At 36.4% G+C, this 21644-nt stretch overlaps 1 protein-coding gene across 2 annotated transcripts in view; it reads left to right on the forward strand.

Annotated features, from left to right (window-relative positions):
- Window positions 1-21644, forward strand: part of LOC128026944 (protocadherin-11 X-linked-like) — a 151364-nt gene that overhangs the window by 71486 nt on the left and 58234 nt on the right. For both annotated transcript variants that reach the window (XM_052614235.1, XM_052614234.1), the window contains exon 5: window positions 16867-17068. In XM_052614235.1, coding sequence (XP_052470195.1) covers window positions 16867-17068 — 202 coding nt within the window. The remainder of the gene's footprint in view (window positions 1-16866; window positions 17069-21644) is intronic.

The raw sequence follows: 21644 nt of genomic DNA on the forward strand, positions 1-21644 counted from the left end.
TGTCTGATGGCAGGTCACGTGATTCTTTCACCTCCACTTAACAGCTGAGGTGGAGGTCCAAGGCCTGCCAGACAGCTCTGCGCGGCTGAGGTACTACGACAGCTTGTGCTTGACCGTCCTGTCACTGTTTTAGCATATTACATGGCACTTCCTGCCAAGGAGTCCCCAGTCATGAGAGCAGCTATTTGAAGCATTGAATACAGCAAGAGAACACTGCTCCTCAGACTCCATCGCGGGTTAGACCGAAGACAGAAAAAGACTTCATTGAGACAGAGATGAGAATAACATACATTTACATTTTTACGTGTGTTCCGAAAACTGGTTTTAGAACAGTACATTGAGTCTAAATGAAAATGTGTTGGTTTTTATTAAATTGACTGTTATAATTCCAACATATAATTATGTGTAAAAATCAGTGTTGACAAGTATAACTGGCTGCCTCGTGTTTGAGTGTAGCCTGGCAGCTCGTGATCCAATGTAGGATAATTGTTTATGATTATTACTTGATTATTACTAGGGATGCACGATATTGGATTTTGGCCGATATTCGATATGCCGATATTTTCTAAATAATTTTGGCCGATGCCGATACCGATATCGATATATATACAAATATATACTGATATATTTACAAATATATACTGATATATTTAAACTTTAATTTTACTGAAGAGAAATCCATGTATCTCTTCTGTACTGATTCTACCATAAATTTATTATTTTACAAATGTAGACAGACATTCACATCTGAAAAACAGGTCAATTATTTCACTTGGAGAATATCGGTTTGGCTCATCGGCAGAAATATTCATATCGGCCGATACCGATAATGGTCATTTTAAGCTTTTATCGGCCGATACCGATGTTGTGCCGATATTATCGTGCATCCCTAATTATTACCAATTGTCACTATTTACTTATTAGACACATATTAATGGCTTATTCTGCATGACCATATTCTAGATCCATTAACCCGACCCAATATCTTTTAACTTAATAACTATTAATAAATAAACTATTATAAACTATTAACTATTAATAAGCAGCATGTTTTTTTGTTTTTGTTTTGGTGAATACTGTATGTGTTCCTTAATCTAAAATGTCACCATTATCATTATTACAGTAAATAAATTACTATTGTTGTTGTTATATTTTATATAATGTATTTATGGTCTATTTTGCAGTACAATAATACTATATATTTATTTATTTATGGTTTTAATAATAACAAGTTCTTATACAATACAGTCATATCGAAGGAGGGAAGAAATTATTTTCTTTCTTGCAGGATGTGTCCTTGCTGATTATGCCCGAGTAATATTTACATACTGTATATTTATGTAAAATGACTAGTTCGGTAAATGATGAATCAGTTTTTTGTTTATTGAATTACAAATAGTGTTTACGAAGGTACTGTTGTTGTTTATTGTTCTGAAAGAAAAGAAAAACCTTCAACAAAGTCTTTAGACCCATTTTACCCAAATAACATAATTTTTGGAGTTTATATTTGGCGAATATTTTTTGATGAATAGTGATTATATTATTATGTTATGGGATTATATATGATGATGATACTAGATTTTTCCAGCCACCTTTCTTTTCTTTTTTTTCCCCCCAGATAGGATCGATATGGAAATATTGCTGTCACAGTAATAGTAGTCCTCCATCTGCGTTTGTTCAGTCCTAAGGGCAAAACGAAGAGTTCTTTGTCTTTGCTGAGGCATGAGCTTGGCTGCAAACAAGCAATATATTTTAGCTTTATTGAAGGGGTGAGCACAGTGGAGCATCATTCTTCTAGTCCTGACAGAGCAGGGTGACTGTTGAAGAAGGTTATGCTCATCGTAGGTTTCGTCCTACATTCCAGGCCACTTTGACAAGACAGATTTCTTTTATTTATTTATGATTTTTTTTTTTTTTTTTTTTTTTTTTTTGCCAAAGCATTTGGTTTTATAAAGACATAAGCTTTAAAGCAGTGCTGGGATTTGGCCTCCCTGGGGTGTGAGCTTAGTCCAGCTATAAACAGTGCAGTTCCAGCCTGGTGGTGGGTCTGAAATTTGCCCATAATAGCACCTCAACACGCCAGATCCAGACAGGTTTGGGATAGAGAGCGATTGAAGGACAACACTAAACAAGTAGTCCGCTGAGGATTGTGAGCCCAAAGTGAATGTTTCCTCCTCATCCCAGACATCACAAGAGGGCTGTGACCCCAGCAAGGACATCTTAAACAATAGCACTGCACCACAAGGCTCAAGTGCTTAAAACACCTCAAACATATGGCTTGCTAAACGAGAACACTTGCGATGTTTATTCATGTACTGCCAGAATACTAAACGAAGAAACGGGGAGCCAAAAGGATGGTGAGTTTAGATGAATGAGCATTAATTTGAGCAGCTATTGAGCAGGATCCTTAGCCGTGAATATATTATGGCTTGTGTTTAATTTGGTATAAAGCAAAAAGGAGTAGTGCAACTGGGTACAGTTATAGCAATGGAATTACAAAATGCACAATGTTCAAAATACTTATGTTTTACTCGAGCTGATATTTTCAGTGACCCGTTTGATTGCGGGAACTCAATTTAAAGGCACTGCAAATGGACTCACAATTTGCATGATTTCCAGCAGTATGGAATTGATCTCACAAAAGACAATGTGTTTTTATGTTACAGGTAGACACATTTCAGGGTTAATGAAGTTAAAACTAAAACCACACATATTAGGTTTATTGTTACTGTAAATAAACTAAACATTATGTGAAATAATATAAAAAGCTTTATTTTTTTATAATTTTTTCAGCTAGTTGACATGGCAACATTTCTCGTTCATTTTAATGTTCTAAAATAACTGTAATTAACCCCTTACTAGTAACCCCCCTTTTTTGGCATGGAGACCGAAATTACATACCCAAAATAAAAAGGTTTCTGCTCATGATTCTTTCTGACTAGATAAATAATCAACCTTTGTTCACAAAGCTGACACTTTAAAGTTTACTGTTCAGGAATCAGAATCACTCAGACTGTTATGATAATAGAGATATATAAGCTCAAACATAAAAACAAAAATAAAAATATTAAAAACATATGTTTTAAATGTATTTAAAAAAATGTTGATGTAGGAAATGAGTTTGAAAACACAGTGTAGCTAAGGCCACAAGTCTTCCAAGACTTCATAAAAAATTTCATAATCGAATCTGTAAAACTGTGAATTTTATGAAATATTTTCTAAGGCCATGTCATGTGTGTTTTTAGAGAAGGCTAATCAGATTGATTTATGGCCCTTGTCATCTCTGTAAGATCTCACATGTAAACTTTCCTGTGCTCTTTGTGTATGTTTCACTGTTGAAAACTGCCCGAATCATGATTGTATTGTTCTCACCAAACGGTTCTTTCACACCTCCGCCAAGTATGACACATTATCCGCATTATTCTTTTATCATTATTCTTTTGTTTTTATTCCACCTTTATTAGCCTTGATTGTGGTTTTTCAGGCTTTACAAAGCAACAAAGCAGCGATCTCACTTCAGTCTCTCTTTGCATTTAGCCCTTATTTATCAAAAGTCTTACTATAAAAATACAACAAAACATTTTCTTACGACCTTACGTGAATTATTGAGACAAAAATGCATTATGAAGAAGAAAAGCACCTGCTATTAGTAGCATTGGTGCTAACGTTAGCATCAAGCTACATCTGACAATTTATGAAATTATTAGTACACTTTTACTCAAAACTCACTTTAAACCCCGATCGAGTGTTTATAATAACTTCCTTTAGCGATCAGGGGTGGAATTTGGTCGTTTACTGTTGTAAAAATATGTTATTTGTAGCCTTTTTCATCGCTGCACTAGTTAGCATTTCCGATGTACATTTTCGATTTTTTTTATAAAAACGCCCCAGATCTCAAGAAATTCTCATACCAAGCTTTACTATCGTAATCGCGGCTTTATTATTCGGATATTTTGTGTGTACAGAGGTGTTTCAGTGTTGTTTTGGCCAGATAACTACCAGGAAGTGTGCAGGAAGCATGTGACACGATGGGGCGGTGTCCAGATATGAAACTCTAAGATTGATGTTTGAAAGACCCAATCAGAGTCTGAGTCACACACCGCACGAGCTGTGACTACTGCACGCACACAGAGATCGCTGGGAGAGGCTGTTTATCATCTGATCGCGTAAATCCGTGGAAAATGAATAGAAATGACGATTCTGTCTGAAGAAATATGAAGTAAACATCAGTAAATATATCCATATATCTCCGCAGATATGCATCTTTGGTCTGTAAATCCTTATTGACGCTGTTCAGTGAGTCTATGTGAACACAAATAAACCGCTCTTGACGTGACTTTATATGAGTGAGTTGTGAATTTCTATTCAAAATGTGGCATAATACGGATTTATTATTTTGCACTCCTGACATAAATCACTAAATATCTGTCACTGCAACAATGTTTTATCAAAATATTGGTCAAATATCGAAGCTTGAGTCTTTAAACTTTCCATTGATGCACAGTTTGTCCAGATGAAGTAAGACAGTGATGTTTAATGTGCTGTGAAAGTGAAACAATAATAAACTGGGGCCGTCAGCGATGTTTGCACGCAAAGGGGTTAAAATGAATACAAACTATATAGTTATATTAAAACACACACACACACACACACACACACATATATATATATAATATATATATATAAAATAAAAAACTAATACTAATTTTAAAAAATTATGTTCTAAAATGACTCAAATAAAAATGTATACTGTACAAACTAAAATGTAAAAAGGAAAATGACAAAAATGCACACACACAAAAAAAGTAAAATTTTAACCAAAAATTAAACGGACACAGCAAATGTAAAAATAAAACCTAATTCAAAATATTAATAAAACTATAATAGTATCTCAGTCATTCTAAAATAATACTGTTTCACTTATTTGTTTAGAGGAAAAGGCGACTTCAAGGTTGAAATAAATTGGGATTCTGAGACGCAACACAATAAGCCCTGGTATTTTTAATCAATTATTAATTCAATATTTTAATGATCAGAAAGATGGGGATGATCAAAGGCCTGGTTCATGCTTCTCTGCCATTGCTCACTGAGACACACTCCGTCTCTTTGAAGTGCTGCGCCAACAAATGCACTTATCTCCACATTTTCCTGTCAGGCATACATGTGGAAGCCCTGATGAAACACTGGCCTGTAGATCAACTGCGGCCAGGCCAAGGTCATTGACTCATCCTTTTGCCATAGATTGAAATACAACAATGTACAATGTACTCCTTTAGATCTGTGCTGGATGTTCAGCTAAGAGAAATCTGATTAATTTGAAGGTTTCTACTTTTCTTTGAATCATCAAGACTACTTCTGATTAGAATTCCTCTTTTCATCATTCAGAATATGTCTTCATTCTGACATGTCTATGTTCTGCATTACTGCCAGAATACAACATGCCCTTGTACAGTTAGTTTTTTTCCTTTAAATATAGTCCATATAACATTTTTTTTTTTTTCATTAATGGAAATTATTAGGTAAACAATAGGTAGCAGAGCACATTCTAATTGTTTCTTATCCAGCATGCAATATAAATAATGCTAAATGAAGCTTATTTAGTATGACATTTAACAAACAAGACCTTCATGTTTCCACCGTCTAACCATGAGCACTTCTCTTCGACACAATAATATAATATGAACTCTTTTATACATCAAATATCTTTCCCTTTATTACATAACATAAAATAACACTTAATTTCTACATTTATCCTCCACAACTCATCCTTTTCAAAGCATGCTGGGAACTAAAAACCCACTCTCCAATTTTCAGACAATTTCATTAAGTTTTCATTAAGAACAGTACCTTTTTTTAAATTAATGAATGCAGAAATTTGAGTCTAATTTACACACAGTATTAAGCTGATCAACAGAACACATTAACAATGCTTGCGACTTAAAAGGTGGGGTGTAATTAAATTAACCAATTAGATCTGTTAACTTGCAACCATGCATTTAAGCTGTGGTAATATGTCCACTGAATTTCTTTTTAGAGTGTAAATATAGTTGAAGAAAATAGCATTATGTTGAGTGCATAACAACATGTTTGTGCACATCATTTTATATCAATGGTTTAGTTGACTACAATAAAAATAAACATGACTTCAGTATCTGAATTACAACAGCACATTTCATTCAAATATATGTCTCTGGTTTCAATCTTTTGACAATTTCCGTGCGCATTACACTCTCAATTAAATCTGAATAGTACATTTTGGTCACCCGGTGCAAGGACAAAGCTCACATTAACTCCCAGCACATGCATCTCCCGCTAAAAAGGGCTCCCTGTAGTGAAAGCATGGTTCCATTCATGGTTTTAACCTAATGAGCTAATTAATTTGTTGATTATTATTTTCAGCCTCAAGATGGATTGGCGCACGGCAGTGTTTGTCTTCTCGAACAACCGCATGATTCAAGGGCAATAAATTCACAAGCTGAGATGTCTCAATGCCTTCTGATGAATCAATTCAATCTGTGACACGAGAAGAGATGTCTGGGAGACTTTAACCGAGGCTTTCTATTGTGTTTGTCAAAGTAATTGTAAAACAAATAGGATATATATTTTCCCTGGTTCGGATAAGTCAATGTGGGCAGATACTGGCCAAGAGCACAGGTTGTTAATGTTTCCAAATAACAGCTAAAGAAATGCTTTCGTTGAGCATGATGTATAAATTATTCTTTGGTGACAAGATATAGGGTGAAAAAGGGCTTGGTGCTGGAACTTTGTAAGATGCATTAATATATTTTCAAAAATGATAATAGTGATGGGGTAAGACTATATAGTTTATATTGATACAGTATTTTGACATTGAGAGTGCATCTGAAAAATTGCAAAAAACAGAGTGAGCTGCAGTGGGGAAACTGCATCATCCAAACATGAGACATGCTGTAAAATAAGTGCTTTAAACTACCTTAATCGTATAGTTTAACGTGGCTTGCCATGTCAAGTACTCTGACAGATGCATGTTATGATAGAGATGCTGTTTCATGCGAGTACTCTCATCAGTAAATGATAAAAAGTCTCATGCTGTCTGTGCTTTTGCCACATTTAAATCAAAAATTTTTGCATGTAATGTATATATTTTAACTGCTATTTTCCATAAGTAAACTTTACCTTCTAATATGTACTTTTAAGGTACTTAAGAAACCCTAAATAAGGTACGAAATGTGTACCTTTTAAAAGGGTAATGCCCCAGTTACAGCTTTATATATATATATATATATATATATATATATATATATATATACAGAAAAAATCAAATTAAATAATATACATATTCTTCTGATCTAAAAGATAAGATGAGCAGCAAAAACCTTTCATCTGTTATAATTAGGTTGCATTCAAAAGTGGAAATATTTCAAATCTCCTACACCATTTACAACAGCACCATTAACTGCATTAAGAAGACTGTGAAAGTTGTTGAAACCCAGCCGCGAAACCTTAACAGCCTTAAGAGTCATCTGCCCTGAAATAAAATGCTTTGCAAGCATAATTTAGCCATTGTGTGAAAACAAAACTGTACATTTAGCCCACTTTGTAGAAATATCGAGATATACATTGTATGTCGCCATGCAGCCTAAAAATATCAAGATATGATTTTACGATGTTGCCAAGCCATGCTGTGAAAGCATTTAGTTATTAATCTGTTTACGGGGCTAAACACCACCAAGCAAGGCTTTCTTAGCCTACTTTCCAAATCGAATGGAACCATCTATTTAAAAACAAGAATATGCTTTTTAAGACCATATTCCAAAGCTCCATATTGTTCATCTTGACACCAAAGCTGGCTGTCCCATTTCCAGTGTGTTCTTCTCTTGGAGCTAAACTCGTGTAATGATAGTTGGCTGAATGTGAAACTTTGTAGGAGCCGTTCCACTTATAACACTGCCAGAAGATACAACTTTGTGCCTGTTGAGATCTACATCTCGTTTTAAACGGGTACACCAGAGGCCTCTGTGTAAATATTTATTTGCCTTGATGAATCTTAGTTGTTTTCCACGACAGAAGCAATTACGTCGGTGGCGTCTGAAGGGGGGCTTTTCGCCGCCATGGTCCCACGCTACTCTGTAGCCACATTGTCTGAAGCCTTGAAGACCTGACAGGCCACATCAGTCAGCCTGTCCCGTATTGCTCCGCTGCAGATACCCGTGGGCCCTCTTCTCTGTGATTTGTTGATTTGTTGACACGAATACTTGCTTTCCGTTCACAAGCAGATCAAAAGACGCAACCGTCAATCTCACATCCCGTGGTCCTCGCCATTTCTTCATCACCGTTGCTCCTGCGACATCACAATCCTGCTTTTCTATTCAATATCAAATTGCTCATTTATTATCCTTGAAACAAAGAAAACACAATCTGTGATTAAAAATTAAACGACGTTATCTCTTCCTGAGCTATTACACAGTCCCTCGGGGGAATGCTATTTTGCTGCCTTGCAGGCGTCTTTTGTTCTCATTTTGGAGGCATGTTACTATTTATTGTTAATTTTTGATGCTTCATTCGATATGCAGTTCTCCCCGTGACATGCACGAATGTCTCATCTGAGTCAGTGACTGCCTGTGAAGTCCTGATTTGAGGTTCACATAGAGCAGAGAGCGTATTCCACCACAAGCTCTGTCAACCTTCTAATGCTGTAATCATAGCTGACTGCAGACTCACTCTGCTCCACCACCCAAATCAATACGTAATCAGACACATAGAAACAGTTTCGCAGAGGTAAATACATGTGATGTGGCTTCTCAATCAAAGGGGTCTGATTTTGGGAGCTGTGTCTCAACTCCATAAATGTAGTTCAAGGTGAAAAGTCATTGTTGAACTTCTCTGTGATGGTCTTGTAGCCTGGTTTGGACGCGGCTGTCTAAAGCACATGTAGCTTTGTTACTGGACAATAATTGGAGCAGAGGACAACTGTCCTCATTAACAGTCTTTACCTAAACCCCTTGACCCCGCTGCCAAACTGTCTAAGCTACTAAGAAACTAAAAGGAGCCTGTCGTAAACTCTAATCTACATTCACTTTTTATTTAAGCTTAGGGCAGTGAACTTGACCTACTCTCTCACAAGTTGCACTTGTAAAAAAAAAAGGGTTAGGGTTAGATTTTCAGAAGTTTTGCATTAAGTTGTTTAAAAGTGACCATAAAGGCATGTTACAGAATCTTTAAATGTCAATTAAATGAGGTTCTTTTAAAACTTTTGAATTCAACAAAATCCTGGAAAACTATGATAATAATGAGAAATGTTTCTTGAGCAGCAAATCAGCTTATTAGAATGATTTCTGAAGGACCATGTGACACTGAAGACTGGAGTAATGATGCTGAAAAATAAAGCTTTGACATCACGTGTAGCCAATTATGGTAACCCTAATCAGAATTTGTGCTCTGCATTTCACTCAACCAAATACACACACACACACACGGAAGCTTTACTGCGGCGCCCGGGGAGCATTTGAGAAAGGCTGTGATTTTTGAATGCAAATATGTCAATTTTGAGAACACTTAAATTCAGTGTATTTGGCATCAAAGCTATTAGAGATTGACTGAAAGCCACAGAATGCAATTGTATTTTCAGCAAATTGAAAAAAAAGTCCTACTCTTTGGAATGGCTCACACTCATTTGTCACCTCTGGTTTGCTTAAAATTTCAGGATAGTTAGAGTGCAATTATTTCAGTGCCTTGGCCATCACATGCCTAATGAACTGACAGTTGTTTTTCATTTTTTTATCAGCTCTTGTCAGAACTACAACAGATTTAACAAGCAGTCGTCTGATTCTGCTCTTTCAAAAGCCATTTATTCTGAGCAAATGTCACTTGCAAATGCCTGGTGAATCAGGGTTCTTGATACGTGGAAGGGGCTTTCGGCAGGGTTGGAGATTGTTCTTTTTTTGTTTCTGAAGTGCTTGCCCCAGCATGGATGATCTTTTCATTATCATGAAGTGCTAACCCAGGGTCAGCGTGCACAAAGTTATGATTAGAGCGATCTGTAATCTTCGGCATTTAGTTAATTATGTTGCTCTCGAGGCGGCCATCCATGTCAACTTCAAATCCCTTGAACACTGCTGCCATGTGTAGTTGAGGTGTAGTCAAAACTTGCTGTCCCTGTGAGCGGCGGTACCATCAAAGCGTTGTTCTAAATTCAGTGTCATTACTCACATACTTCACTGAGCCCTTTGGCAACAAAATGTGAAACAAGACAAAGCGTTTTCACCTTCAGCTGATGAGAACCTACAAGTCTGTCAATGACCTTTGCACCCACTACTCATTTGTCTCAGTAACTGATATCTTTATATTTTTCTTTTAAGAACATACCCCGTTTAAAACACATGTGGTTTGGATTAGAACCCATCTAATAACCAATTTGGTTGGTTTTGTGGTTTTGTATAACTTGGGTCAAAACAAAACGGTTAAAACAACATCTCCGCAGTCTCAAAATCAAGCATATCACTGTGTTCAGGCCTTGAATGTTCAGTTTATTTGCAGGAAGCGAGTAGAAGTGAGGAGAGGCAGCTCACGTTTCTCAGCTGAGCTTGAGCGCAGACCTGGAGAGATGGCTGTTGGTGCCTTACTGGTTCATGAGCAGCAGCAAATGAGAAAATTAACCATAATGCTATTTCACGGTACTCCACTGCTGGAGATCACCCCTGCCTGGATCTGCAGAGCTGGGATGATGGGAAGCGACTGCAACAGCTTATGGGGTCACTCCACATGACTAAAGTGCTTTAACGATGCCGTAGAAGAACCCTTTTGTATAAATGGTTCCATAAAGCTCTTTGTGGTGAAATAAGGTTTTTCAGATTATTAAAAGGTAAGAAAAAGATGGTTCTTTAAAGAACCTTTGACTGAATGTTTCTATGTGGAACCAAAAATGGTTCTTCTATGGCATCGCTTAACCTTTTGAAGCACCTTTATTTTTAAGAGTGTATAGTTTAATATTTAAAACAGAAAGTATTCAGAGAATTAATCAATGTATGTAAATTATATTTTTTAGATGTTTGTTAATTTATAAAAATACTGTATAAACAGTAATAATGTGATATATTTGAATAATAATAAATAACTAGTTAGAGTTTAATACTATCCTTCAGAAATTATTATGATAGCCTAATTTGGTCCCCAATAAATATTGTTTGGTTCTTATCAGATGTATTTTTATCAGATTTACTTTATTTAAATAAAAGTCTTTACTGTCATTTTGTTCCGTTTTTATTGTATGCTTGCTATATATTATATTATATTATATTATATTATATTATATTATATTATATTATATTATATTATATTATATTATATTATATTATATTATATTATAAGCAGAAGTAAATGTTATTATTCTACTATGTCAAACCACATATTGCGTACCCAGTATGGTGATAAATCTCTGTTCCTTCTGTAAGTCACAGCACCTGAGATCTCATTTGTTAAACAATGCAGAGGGAATTAGGTTTTTCACAGCTTGTTTTTATAGCTCCTATTAACCCTCTGTATAGACGTGCAGCTTTGGCTTGTAAATCCCAAACAGCAAATGTTTGTCACACAAAAGTGTGTGGTTGGTGGTTTCTGAATAACAGTATTGTTGTGACTTTGCTTGAAAGAAAGGACATGGTGGTGCACTGATCTGTGACTTCCCTCTGGAGAAGATCCGCTGATGTTCTTCTTCCTGTTAATATAAGCACCATCTACTGTAATTCTCTCACTGAGCAATCCAGCCCCATCTGCACATTGTCTGGGTCGCCACCTGCGAGGGGCTTTGGCAGGAGTTGGCTTATTACAGAACTTGGCTTATTTCTCTTTTTTTATCTCTATGCACATACTTTTGATGGTAATGTTTTATCCTGTTGGACAGGCTTTGTTTGGTCTTGGTATCTCCTCTAGCAGCTTGTGTTTGTTTTCTGGATTTCTGGCTTGGGTCTTTAAACAAGTGATAATGTTTCACAGTGCGTGCACACCTTAACCAATATGAAGACAGGAGAGATGACATGCAGACGTTTGCATATGTTAAGACAGACTTTAAAACATAAAGTATCCAAAACGTGAATCCTTTTACGCCTACCAAAATTACGAATCCTTTAAGGATTCATAGAACTCATGGAACTTTTCAGTTTAATAAATGGTATGTTAATATAAATAAACAAAAATAAAACACAGGATTGTAATGGTTGCTCCATAGTGTTACAATTTTTCTTTTTTTTTTTCTTTTTTTTTGACATTTCAGCAGTTTCGACCAGACATCAAGTGATTCATGAAGATTTGTGCCTCTCTAAATAAGTAAAATGGTTTGTGTTTTAGGTTTGAAGAAACTTTTTTTTTTTTATTCTGAAGTATTCCGAAATGTAATGCCTTAAAGTTAACATTTAAATTTTTGTGTCTTGTTCATTTGCTTTTTGCAGTCCATTGAGACTTATAATAGAGAGTGGAGCCCTGTGGCTATAAACTCCTGTCCTTGACAGCTGTATTTAATCAATTATGACAGTAGATTTGGAATGAGCACAGCAATTAGAAGCATTAAAAAGATATTTGTGCACATTTCTGGACAGCTGACTGTTGTCATCTTCACAGCACTAAATTGCAATGAATTTCCCTTAAGGGGCATTATGATGATTTAGATCTGATCCTGATTAAATATTCAGTAAAAAAGAGGGAAAAGGAAATAAGAGCAGCTAAACTTGCTTTTGACTTCTCATGTACAGTTTATTCAAAATTCAAGCCAGTTGTGAATGGACGAGTGAATCCAGCTAGCCACTTCTCCCAGATGAGGATACAAGACATAAATGAGACATGCTTTCATTGGCATGTTAGCGTTTTGTGATCATATGCATGATAATTTGCATTCCTAAAGCAGCAAATATACTGTTTGAAATATGCAAATCAAGCCAACTAATGTATGGTTTGCTTTAAACATGAAAAGTTCAGCTTACGCCTTATTGCGACTGCATGGCCTCTGAATTATAGATGGCGTAATTCCCCAGTGACAATCTGTTGTTCTGTCAGCTCAGATCAGAGATGAACCACTTAACATCACACTCAGAGGTCAGACGCTGCTTTCTGCAGTGGAGCTGCAAAAGCACGCTGACTAACCTCATAATTAAAGCGAGAAATTAACCTCAGATAGCTGATGACAGTATAGCTATAGAACTATATAACTTTTCACATCAGCTTCAGATCATCATCTCTCTCTCTGTCATTTTAAATGCTAAATAAGCTAACTGTTAACATGAATAAGCTATGTTAAAGGGGTCATATGACGTTGCTAAAAATAATATTATTTTATGTATTTGGTGTAATGCAATGTGTTTATGTTGTTTAAGGTTCCAAAAACACATTATTTATGTCCCATAATTATGGATTATAATGACTTAATGATTGCATATCACAACACGTAAACATAAAACCATGTCTGCATTTATGATCGGTGAAACAACAAACAACAAATGCTCCTCTGCACTGCTCAGAACTCACATTTGAATCGTTATTGGCAAATTCTTTAAATATGAAAAAGTACTTAGAGGCTGTGTGTCAGAAGAACCAGATTGTCCTTGCAAAGTTGCAACTACCCCACTTTATAGAAAAAGTGCTGCAAAAATGCACTGTAAACATCTGAATATCCGGGTTAAACTTTTCTGGAACAGTGTTGTAAATATGACTTAAAGGTACAATTTGTAAGATATTTGCAGTAAAATATCCAAAAACCACTAGGCTAGTGTTATTTATTCTGTCCAGCAGATTACTAACAATATCTCTAAGGTTTTCAACTACTTGTAAATTATGAGAAAATTCCCATTCTAAACAGTGACACGGGGCAGTGCAGTTGTCTCTCAATTATGTTAGTTACCCTTTTTTACCGCCTTTACTGATGTAGAAACCACATGACAACAGTGTCATGGACAAATGCGGACGTAGCTTCGCGACAAACTTCAATTAGAAAGAGATGCTGATCTTGCTTGTGTTTTACTCAACAGGTGAGTTGTTTTGATTCATATCTTTACAGAAAACGTATGTCATTATAACGACCAGCAAGATTAGTATTATGGGGCATACACGCCAAACGCGGGGCATCGTGTCTCTAGATCCGCGCGAGGACGCGTCTGATCCATAGTCTAATTGCGTCTTTGCATTGACTTTGAATGTAATTTACTCGTGCAGATCGTTGAACTCGCGTTAAATCCATGATTTATATTTTCGTCTGATTGATGGCCGTCAGCGTTTGGGTAGAAGATAACAAATCCCATCATTCCACGCTCCTTCTTAGTGTCATCAAACCACTCGATTGTTATTGTTTTGGTAGTGCGCCCTCTAATGGCAGGTCCTACAACCTGTACCTTTAACCACTGATTCCTAGTTGTGTCCTCTTTTGAAAGACCAAACCAAGTATTTTCGCTTTCACAACGAAACACAGCATTTCCACGACATGGTGACGACACGACATTGTGACGTCAGAAGCAACAAGACTACAGTAAGACTCAAAGTTACTTCTTTCTTTGCATGAACATTTGGGCGGTGTTATGCAAATCTTCCCACACATTGACATAGACGTGGGGGTGTGTTTAAATGAGGCATTTCAGGAGGGCATGGACAAGTCTTAACTTTTAAAAAAAATGCCTCTTTGGGTTTGAGACTTTAGTCTTTGCAATGTTAGGGATCTCATTTATGCATGAACATCTTGAAACACTCCAAAGTAGAAAATTGTCCTTGACATTGCATCATATGACAGCATTTTGCTTATTCTTTTATTCATACAGAAAGTCTTGGTGTTACTGAAGTTTTTTTAGGAGTAGTTTATATTCTGTGACTACTTTCTGTTGATTTCTCAGTTTTGAAAATGCTTCTGAGGTGGCAGAAACACCAACTATAATGAACCTTCACAACTTTGCATTCAGCATGCCAACTGTTAGGATTTAGGTTTGTCAATCCACCAATAGCCCCACAATGAAATGGTAAGCATTGTGGAGATTTTGTTTTTGGAAACACGTGTTCTTTATTAGGAATTTTATTTTCCTATTTATTTTTACAGCCATTCCTTTTCTCAAATCACAACACGACCTTTATTTGCGTATCATAGTGACAGAAGAGAAACATTCAAAAAAGGCTGGTTCAAATTCCCTAGAGCTCTTGAGCATGTGCTCATGATTAACTTTTGATTCTTCATTTCGTTTTGCAATGCTTTAAGAATATAAGGAAATATGTTCTGTGTGTTTTTAATTTCAACTGTATTTTCTTCAAGTATTAATAGAAAGCACATGGAGCAACTGATACTGATAACGCATGGATATATCTTAGGTATTTTTCTTCCCCAGTCAAATATGAATACTCATATATATGAAATACTCAAAGCAATGAAAAAACAAACACAATCACATCAGTACCATTGCTTTTTTTTTTCTTTGCATTGAATTTGGCATTGTGAATTCAATTGCTTTGCCTTTCATTTTGGCCATAATAATGTCACTGGCTGTCCTAGGTATAAATATGAAAAAGCAAATAAACTGGTATTGGCATATTTGAGTCTAATGTGATATTAGATAAAGAAGAAGATAAAGGTGCCCTGTTTTATAAGGACTTCTGTAGAATCTTCTTAACCACCAGCAATTTAAGAGACCGCAAAAAGGTCACCTTACATACCGATTTCAGCCCTGAAGAGACAGAGGTTCTCCTCCTATGAACAAGAAAATCTACATAGTGTTCCCAGATCTGCCTGGTTAAAGCTACTTGATCCACATCCTCCTCCGCCGTCTAAATTGGGCCAGTGGGTCGAAAGCAGTGGAGCCTTGTGAAAAAGAATCACTAGTTTGCATGACTGTGGGCAGTCTCTATCAATCAGAAACACAATGCTCGGAGGGAGAAACTGAGGCTCTGATATTCTCCTGGAGGAGCAGCCGAGTAGAACCAGTGTCTCAAGTAGTGACGGAAATGATTTTATTAAAATGGATCAAATGATACTTTGCCGTTCTTGCTGGCAGTCATCTCATAACTGAAGTTTATGTTTATGTGATTTTGTTTATTCCTTGGAATGATACTCAGCAATATAATACATTTGGCACCAGCTACACCAAAAGAAAAAAGAATATTTTTTATATAATATTATAAAAATACAATATAATAACCAGCTACACTCTAGAAACCTTTTTTATTATGTTTTGTACAAACACAAGTCCAAAAAAGTTGGGACACTGTACAAATTGTGAATAAAAACAGAATGCAATGATGTGGAGGTTTCAGATGTCAATATTTTATTCAGAATACAACATAGATGACATATCAAATGTTTAAACTGAGAAAATGTATCATTTTATTTATTTGCTTTCTTATTTTGAAAACTGCCTGGTCCTCCCTATTTTATTTTATTGTATTTCTTCCTCACGTTTTTTATTGTATTTTATTGAATGATTTTGAATAGTCAGAATATTTAATCAAGTTATAAAAAAAATATTTCAGTAGGACTATAATCAACCTGACTGTATAAGTTATTCTAACAAAAGTCATTTCTAAGATTTAGGTCAACTATAAATAGTCACTAAACCGACTTGGTGAAATATATTTTCCTGTTCTTGCTTCGTTTTTATTTTCATATTTTCTGTGACTCCATTGGTAATACCAGTGATTGAAATATTACCCACTTCAACTTTAAGATAACATTTGTGTTTCCACTTTTTGCAGTGATTAAAATAAGACATTTGAAATGTTTTTCATTTTAAAATACAGCTGCAGGTCCAGAGCTGTGACTCTGGTACACAGGAACAAATATTCTAAAATGCAGTCTCCTGTTCCTTCCTGAAAGCCTGAAGCCACTGCCTTCTCAGCTTGACTGCTGTGTGTTTTTCTGTGTGTGTATTTTAGCAGACGCAACGGCGCGTGACCTTTCACCTCCCGGACGGCTCTCAGGAGAGCTGCAGTGACAGCGGGCTCGGAGAGCAGGAGCCCAATAGCGGTGCCAGCATCACCCAGCCTCTGCCCTTAGGCTTCCCTCAGGAAGAGTACTATGAACAGACCTCACCGAACAGCCGCACTGAGGGTGACGGCAACTCTGACCCTGAGTCCAGTAAGTACTGACTGCTGTCCTTTACCAGCACATTTTCAGCAGCTGAGCAGGCAAAAGGCAGAGGGATATCAACTGTGACCGCCTCCATGCTGCCTAGGCTGATAAATTGCTAAGCAATGTTGTTATTTTACGTTTACACAGATTTTTAATTCATTATCTATGCAAATATTCAGATGACTATGTTTGACCATTATGTCACATATTCTCACACTATATGCATTACTGTTCAAAAGTTTGGGGTTGGTAAGATTTTTTTTTTTTCTTATGCACAATGAGGCTGTGCATTTTTGATGAACAGTACAAAAGAACAATGTTTATTAGAAAATATTCTGTTACATTATGAATTATAATGTAAAAAAAAACATCCTGACTCCAGACTTTTGAAATAGCGCTGGACGCAGCATCAGAAATGCAAAGTTTATAGCGTACATTGCTGCTCAGTGAACATTATGCTACCTTCTGCAATAGTGCTTTGCAGAACAAATAATGCTTGTTTAGGGTGAGTGTTAATTTGCTCAAGTTGTTATTGTTTAATGAGGCGCAAGAGCTGGTTAGTATTTACTGCTGCGCTACTCTATATTGCACAGCCTTTAGTATGACCGACTCGACTTTGTGAATGTAAGCTTAGTAGATCTTCTTCATCATGCTGCATAAAAGCAGTTATTGTGTTTGATTCTCACCGTGACCCAGGGAAGTAAAGCCCTCATATCTCAAACACTGTAGGATGGTCCGGTGCGTCGGGCAGATCCTGTGATCAGCACAGATCTCTTCATCTCTTTCTGGATTGCACATCAATAATATGGCTGAAATACCATAATGTTCTTCATGTTGTTTATGGCAAAACAACACTGAAAAAAAAAAAAAAAAAAAAGCACATGAATAAAAATAAATTGGCTTGTGTACACCTTCAGATATCCTCTCTTTCTGGTCCATAAATGAGACAGTAGCGTCTCTGACTGAAGCACAAATGTCTTTCAGTTCTACACTGCAGCCGAGCTAGGACACTCACAGTGCTGTGTAAGAATGAATGCATTTCTTCAGCTCTACTCCCGCCAAACTATTTACACACACATGGTGGTCTTTGCTCTTAGATTAGCTTTTGTTGAACTGGCCTGCTCTCTCTGATAATGCAACGTGTTATCTCAAACTGAGCCCTATCCTATAGTGTATATGCATTTAAATCCATATTTTTTACATTCATATATACTGTATGTCTGATAAACTGGACAGTATTGTTTTTTTCTATGCATACAAACACCTATCTCACATATACACGCATATCTCAATATAAAATGTTTTGACACCCTATTTTTACATTGTATATGTATATGTGTGTATACTGTATATATATATATATATATATATATATATATATATTTTTTTTTTTTTTTTTTTTTTTTTAATGATCTGATTATGTCATTATTTTTAAATGAGCAGCATTTATCTAAAACAAAAACAATGTGAATATTGGGGTGACAGAATTTCAATAATTACGTATTAATTTACATTAAACACTGAGCTACTGAAATTAAACCCAGAAATTACAATTCTGTCATCATTCGCTCAGCCCCGTGTCATTTCAAACCTCAAGACTTTGTAATACTGAATGCTAATTAGCAGATTTGTCATTTGTGGGTAAACTCTCTCTTAAGATAAGAGATAAGAGACAGACAAAAATAGTACCACACTGCTACTAAAAAAAAAAATAATAATAATAATAAAAGTACTTTTAGCTAGTAACTTCCCAGCTATGGTAGCAGGTTAACAAGTAGCCATTGGCTTGCATAGTATTTACCTCCATAAATATGTAAATGGCGACTCTCAACTGTTCTTCTTTTGTGTTCAACAGAAAAAGAAACTCATACAGGTTTGGTGAGGATGAGTAAATGATGACAGAATTTACATTTTGGGGTGAACTATCCCTCTAAGACTGAGTAGTAGTTTTGTTGTTGTTGTTGTTTTTATGTTTTAAGCTACATGTTACAGTCATATACAGGCTTAGGGCTATGTGCAGTTTAGTATATTATATTCCTGACATGCACTGGATGGTTTGTATACCACAAACTAATAATTCCATATCTGACTTTTTGGAATTTTTTGGTGTACTATTTTTTATACACTGAGTGATCACAACAAGCTGGATAATGGGCTGATTCTGTGCATCATCCTGTAAAAAGAAACAAACAATAACACTAGTAGTGATTTGCATATGCTAAGTGATTGCTCCGTGGCTCATTAATATTCTGCGATGGATGCATCTCAGGCTTCATAAAATCAGCCTTGTAAATGGGAGCACGACGTCCGTGTCATTTGGGAACTGGGTTAATTGGCAAAGTGGACACCTTTTTTGGCAATCCCCCCACTACCCCCTCTATCTGGAGGCTAAAATGCTCTCAGGTAATTCAGACAGCAAATGATATATGAGAAATATGAGAGGGAATTCTGAAGTCAGTCTTCTTGTCGCACTGTTTCTTTTCACTTCAACTTCATCTGTGCAAGCAAACCATTCTTTGTACACAAAATCTACCATTTATTCTATTGTCAAAGCACAAGCTGAAAAAACCTGAAAGCTTCCAAACTGACAGCCTCGTGAATAAACATGAGCAATCCAACGCTGCTTAAAATGAGAAATACATCATGCACTTTCATCCCAAGATTATTTGCTGTTGTGCAAAAGCCAGATTGATAGAAATCATGTCATTTGTTCATAATCGGCAGAAGAGCAGTTTGAGATGGCATAAAGCAGAAGAGGAAAGGCTGACATCATCTCCTCAAGCGTGATGGGACCACCCAATGTGTGCTCATTGAGGATATAAGTCAACCATCTCATTCGGGCCCCATTTCCAAGCCCAGAAGTTCACTGATAAAAACTGTAGCCGTGGCTGAGAGTTCAAAAAGAGAGATAGATCCCTTCTCTGTTGACAGACTCTGAGACTGTGAGAGGAGTGCATCGGAGGCGTAGGGAGCCCAAGACGGATTAGATATGGTTTTATCAATGAGCAGCAGGCAGCTGTAGCTGTGGCAATCGCTTATCTTGTCGTCTCAATTTGAAAAGAGTGAGAACAAGAGAGAGAGATAGAGAGAGAGAGCAAGACGAAGGGGGATTGAGGAAAAGAACAGAGTACCGGTGGCAGACGCAGGGAAAAGGTGATGTGAAGCAAGTTTACGCACTGAAAGGTGGCATGGCAAGGTCTCGTGTGTCATTGCGATTTGAGTAATAGCAGTTGGAAAAGCAGAGGATATGGCATTCTTGCGACAATGTATTTCTCCGCTCCTTTTTAAAAACAGCGTCTTTATTAGACCGCCCGCTTTCGAAATAAAGTTCATGTGGCATTTATGTTACAGTTATTTATGAGGCATGAGGTCGTTCGTTTTATGGCTCCCTTTTGCTTTGCCTCCTCAGGCTTTCTTTATCAAACGGTCACCAGTTTATTTGCTCATTTTTACCAAACTGTGCTCTGAGCAGCTCAAATTTGCCACAGCCTCTGGCCGATTGGCTAAAGACCCCAGTCTGCTGTTTGCCGAATTAGCATGGACGTTGTTGTATCTCTGCCACCACCCTGTGCTTCCATCCTCCCGAACAGCTGGCAGAGAGAAAAGGGAACTTCTCGTGCAATGAACATTTTTAAATCTTTGCTGTCTCTTCGGGCGGCCAACCCTTTGTACTTAACATCAAACAGTATTATGCATTAAAGTGTATGTTTGGGATCAGCGCCGCCGTGGAATCCAGGTGGTTACATATTAATGCAAACAAGCAAACAAACGTAATCTTTAATACATTTTTTTCTGGTTTTAACGAATCGTTTGGACGCAGTGTGTAAATTCAATTATATTAAGCTTTGCCTTGAAAGTGTTGAGTCTAGTGTTTGTAAGGAGGTGGGTATTGCGCACTACAAAGCTAATTTGCCATAATGGTGTGCTCTGTGATTGCATGAGTCGCATTGTTTCCTTCCAAATAAGTCAGATTAATTACATAAGGGGTTATTTATAGAGCTATAATCACGCAGCATTGCAGTGTGTGTTGATTTACATCCTTAATAACCCTCGCAGACGTTGGACTGGTGGAAACCTCGTAGAAATTGCATTATGTTTTGTATGGCCACCAGGTGACTAATGGAAAAGAACAGCTAATGAAGAAGCTTGTTTTTTTTTTTTTTTTTGAATATATTTTAAAATGCAATTTATTTCTGTGAAATGTTCAGCATTATTCCTCCAGTCTTCAGTGTCACAGGATCCTTCAGAAATCATTCTAATATGCTGATTTGCTGCTTAAGAAACATTTATTACTATTATTATCAAATAGTAGTGCTGCTTATTTTTTGTGGAAACGGTGATATGTTTGTTTTGTGGATTTTTGATGAATGACAGTTTTAATAGAAACAGCATTTGAAGTCGAAACATTGTAAGATAAATTTATTTACAGTCACTTTTAAACAATAAAAAAAAATCTTCTTGAATAAAGTAATCATTCCTTTTACCTCACACTTTGGAAGTTTTAAAACTTTTGGTTGTGTAAAATAATCCATTACTGAAATAGCTGCATTTCCCCCCATTGTTTTTAAACATATTTTTTAAG

The sequence above is a fragment of the Carassius gibelio genome, chromosome A14 (genome assembly GCF_023724105.1).
Source record: "Carassius gibelio isolate Cgi1373 ecotype wild population from Czech Republic chromosome A14, carGib1.2-hapl.c, whole genome shotgun sequence".
Taxonomy (NCBI): Eukaryota; Metazoa; Chordata; class Actinopteri; order Cypriniformes; family Cyprinidae; genus Carassius; species Carassius gibelio.